General features: G+C 39.6%; 1 protein-coding gene across 1 annotated transcript; it reads right to left on the bottom strand.

Moving 5' to 3' along the window:
• Positions 1-415: 415 nt before the first annotated feature.
• On the bottom strand, positions 416-1,075 carry LOC114378793. The gene has a single exon (XM_028337413.1). The coding sequence runs from the start codon at positions 1,073-1,075 to the stop codon at positions 416-418; it is 660 nt and encodes a 219-aa protein (XP_028193214.1).
• Positions 1,076-4,543: the final 3,468 nt, after the last annotated feature.

The following is a 4,543-nucleotide window of genomic DNA, read 5'->3' as shown; positions in this document are numbered from 1 at the left end:
GTCCAGACATGCGATAACCTAGCCCGCTCAATCTAGTTCTAAGGATGTAGTACATTTTCCAATGCTAAAGCTCCTAACTTTACATACAAATGGGTGATCAAGCCACAAGCATGCATAGATTAAGCACAGATAGAAACATTGAACACATAAAAACAACTTTAAATAGATAGGATAAGGATTTACATCAAGTTCTTAGCAGAATTCCCCAACAAGTGATTTAGCCTTCCATCACAAGGCAACACCTTTCACAAGATGGAAATGGGTTTTAAGAGAAAATAACAGATTACACAGTGGTGAGGATGTCTCCTCCCCCTCTAGAAACCTAGAAATCACTCCTAAACCTAAGATCCTCCTAAAAGCTAAGGTTTTTGTTTCCTTGCTCTGTTTTGTGCCTCTATTCTCTGTTCTTCACACTCTATCCGCCAAGCTCTCTCTTTTCTTTCACTTCAGGCTTTAAAAAGGGCTTTCTATCCTCGAAGGCGTGCTTAGTGCCATTTTTGTGCTTAGCGCACTCCTTCACCTGTAAACAAACATTCTGGTCCAATAATTGTTTTTCTTCATCAAATAGATCAAAATTGATCTTTTGATCTTCAATGCCCATCTCTAACTTCCGCTTTCCCATGTCCATGATGCAACTTGTAGTTAACATGAACGGACGTCCCAGGATCAAGGGGATCTCAACATCTTCTTCGATGTCCATGACAACGAAATCAGCTGGAAAAATGAAGTGCTTAACTTGGACCAAAACATCCTCTATAACTCCGTATGGCCCGGTGATGGATCGGTCTGCTAACTGTAGGGTCATTCGTGTTGGCATTATCTCCAGCTCTCCTATCCTCCGGCACATGGAGAGCGACATCAAATTAATGGCTGCTCCTAAATCAGTAAGAGCCTTACCAACTGAAATTGCACCGATAGAGCAAGGAATGGTGATACTGCCTGGATCCTTATGCTTAGGTGGAAGGATGTGTTGAATCACTGCACTACAGTTTCCTTCCACAACAATGGTGTCACTATGTATATACTTGCTCTTTTGGTTTAGCATGTCCTTCAAAAATTTAGAGTAGAGTGACATCTTCTATAAAGCTTCTCCGAAGGGCATAGTAATCTCCAATTTCTTGAAGATGTCAAGAAATCGAGCTAGATGTCTTTCCTTGTCCTTCTTCGAAGGTACCGGTGGATATGGCACCTCTCTCCCTTCAGCTGGAGCTGCCTTTTTTTTTCTTCTCACGGGCACACTCACTCTTACTCTTCTTCTCTTCTTCTCTCTTCTCATCTTTTTCATTTTCTTTTTGTTTTCTTTTTCTTTTTCTTCTTCTCTTTCTTTTTCTTTATTCTCCTCATTTATTTCTTTCTTTTCAGCAATTATTGGTCCCTCATTCAATTGATCATCCTCTTCTTCCTTCTCTTTTTCAGCAACAACATCTTAGTTTTCAGCAACCAACCTACCCTCATCTTCAACTAGAATAGCTCTCCTACCCCTGGTCATGACAGCCTTACACTCCTCCTTCAGATTTTTTTTTATGTATTGGCTCCAAAACTACTTGAAGGCTTATCCGCCAGTTGCTTGGTCAACTATCCCACCTGAATCTCAAGATTCTTGATGGCCGACTCCGTGCTCTTGTGATTTGACATAGAAACCTCCATGAATTGAGTGAGAGTCTCTTCCAGCTTTGTTGTCCTCTCATAGAGATTAGGCCCTTGCTGTGCTGGCCTATTGGATGGCCCACCATGGTCTTTGTTGAATTGATTACCAGGGTGAGTTCTCCTTTGTCCTTGCTGCTAGTTGTAATTCTGGCCATGAAATCCTGAGTATCCACCTACATTAAAATTTTGTCTTGGCTGGTTTACCATGTAATTAACTTCACATGTTGTGTCTTCAATAGGAATACAACAGCCAGATTCGTGAGCTCAACCACAAATAGTGCAATCTGTAACCTGCAAAACAGAAGAAGGTAAAGGTTGACTAGCATTTAATTGAGTTGGCAACTTATTTAATGTCTCTATTAAGGTCTCAAGATGCTTGGACAGAAACTTGTTCTATGATGAAAGCTCTAACAAACTTCTCTTGGTGGGAATGTGTGTCCTGTCACGCAAAATTGCGTGATCACTAGCAGCCATGTTTTCAATTAATTCAATTGCCTCTTCTGGAGTCTTCAACTTAATTTTTCCCTCAGCGGAAACGTCAAGTAACTGCTTTGATTGTGGCCTCAACCCATCAATGAAGATATTTAGCTGGATAGGCTCGGAGAATCCGTGAGTTGGAGTTTTCCGCAGCAAGCTACAGAATCGTTCTAAGGCTTCACTCAATGATTCATCGGGAAACTAATGGAATGAAGAAATAACAACCTTTCCCTTTGCAATTTTTGACTCGAGAAAATACTTTTTCAGAAATTTTTCAACAACCTCATCCCAAGTCTTCAAACTGTTTCCCTTGAATAAGTGTAGCCATCTCTTGGCCTCTCCAAATAATGAAAATGAAAACAAGCTCAACCTAATTGCGTCTTTTGGCACACCGACAATTTTGACAGTATTGCATATCTCAATATATGTTGCCAAATGTGCATATGGGTCCTCATTGGGTAGACCATAAAATAAATTCCCTTGTATCAACTGAATTAAAGAATGCGGGTATGTGATGTTGTGTGCTTGCACCTCTGGCCGCGCAATACTTGTAAAGAATTACAACACAGTAGAGCTTGAGTAGTCCTCAAGAGTGACTCTATGAGGTTGATCTTCATCCATCCTAGGAGCTTCAGATGCACCTGTGTGAGATTCTCTTGGCTGTGGGAAAATAGAAGATGATTCTGATGAACAAGGCTCCTCTAGAACTAGTACTGCCCTTTCTTGCAAGATTTTTCTCCGCCTTTTTGTGTTGTTTCTTCTGCAAGTAGCTTCAATCTCTGAATCCAAATCAACTAAATCACCTACAGAAGATCTACGGTGCATACAAAACACTAGAAAGAATAGTGGTTAACCAATTCAAGAGAAAAAAAATGCTACACTAACTATATATTCACAAAAACAAATAATTAAAGAATAAAGAATTAATGCCTACTGTCATACCCTAATTTCGTCCGGGGATTATTACTTGATGACATGCAACCTTTGGTTGGCCGCTTTGAGATACTTGGCATCCTTTGTTGCACAATATGTGAAGTCCCGAGACGTGTCGGAAATCAAAAGGAAGCAGGCTTACGCGATCCGTGAAATTCCGTAATGTGGCGGAAATCGAAAAGAGGTGTTTTTGCGCAATCCGTGAGTTTCCGTAACTTTTTCGAAAGCTGAAAAAGAGTAAATACATAATCCGTAAGGATTCGTAACCTTGCGGAAGGAAAATAAGTATTGTTACGAAATTCGTAAAGTTTTGTAACGTTACGGAAAAAGAATTACCAAAAAAAAGTAAAGGGGGGTGCATTTAGTAAAAAAGGGAGGTACAAATAGCAATCAGGCCCACTTGGGCCTTCCAGTTTCTTCCTCTAGAAGGCGGTTGCTTCTGGAGGAAGAAACCTTGCTCGCCTGGGCGAGCTGGGTGGCAAGCTGCTCCCCTATTTTGCTATAAATAGGGGAAGGAGTGAAGAGGAAAGGGGTTCAGCCTTCTTGGCACTTCTTATTCTCTCAAAATTGCTGAGGAAAATTGTTTCCGTGAAGAAAATCCTAGCCGAGGCGCTTCCGTAACGTTTCCGTGAGTAATTACGCGAAGATTTTTCAACCGTTCTTCGACATTCATCGTTCGTTCTTCGTTTTCTTCGGTCTTCAACTGGTAAGTACCCCAAACCGAGCTTTTCAATTCATTCTATGTACCCGTGGTGGTCCACATTTTGTTTCATGTATTTTTATTCTCGTTTTCATTTACTTTTCGTACCCCCTTTTGACGTGCTTCGACCATTTATTTAAGTCATTTATCGCCTAATCAAAAAATAAAATAAACTTCCACCGATCATTTGATTTGTAATATCCGTTAATTTCTATTAAAATGAATTCCGACCGTTCGGTCGTGCCGTAACCACGTTGGAAATAAAAAAAGAGGTAAAATAATAATATAATAATCAAAAAATACCTTTTATTAAAATAAAGCGAAAAATCAATCAGACGTTTTCTCTTTGGAATTTCTCATTCTTAATCGAATTGACTAATAACTAAAGTGAAACTAAGGCTAAAATCAACTCGCCTAGTCAAGCTCGTCCACAAAAAAGGTCACTAAATGGGGTTTGAAAGTTTATCATTTCAGTTTTCCTTATCAAGTAAATGGATCATTTTTAAGGTCCACCGCCTTAAAATGATCACCTTTCAAGTAAAAAGAATCACTTGATTCACTCTTAAGAAAGAACTACGTAGGTCTCATTTCCTCTTCGATGGAGGGTACGTAGGAGCAAGAGCCCCGCTTTTGTCGACCTCAAAAAAAATAAAAAGAAATAAAAGGTAAGATAACACAATTTCACAATTCTAAAAAATAGGCTGTTGTCCTTTGAGACAAACGTGAGAGGTGCTAATACCTTCCTCAAACGTAAATACAACTCCCGAACTTAGAATTTTCATTTTA

This window comes from Glycine soja, chromosome 12, assembly GCF_004193775.1.
Source record: "Glycine soja cultivar W05 chromosome 12, ASM419377v2, whole genome shotgun sequence".
NCBI classification, from domain to species: domain Eukaryota; kingdom Viridiplantae; phylum Streptophyta; class Magnoliopsida; order Fabales; family Fabaceae; genus Glycine; species Glycine soja.
This window is presented reverse-complemented; position numbering and strand designations above follow the sequence as displayed.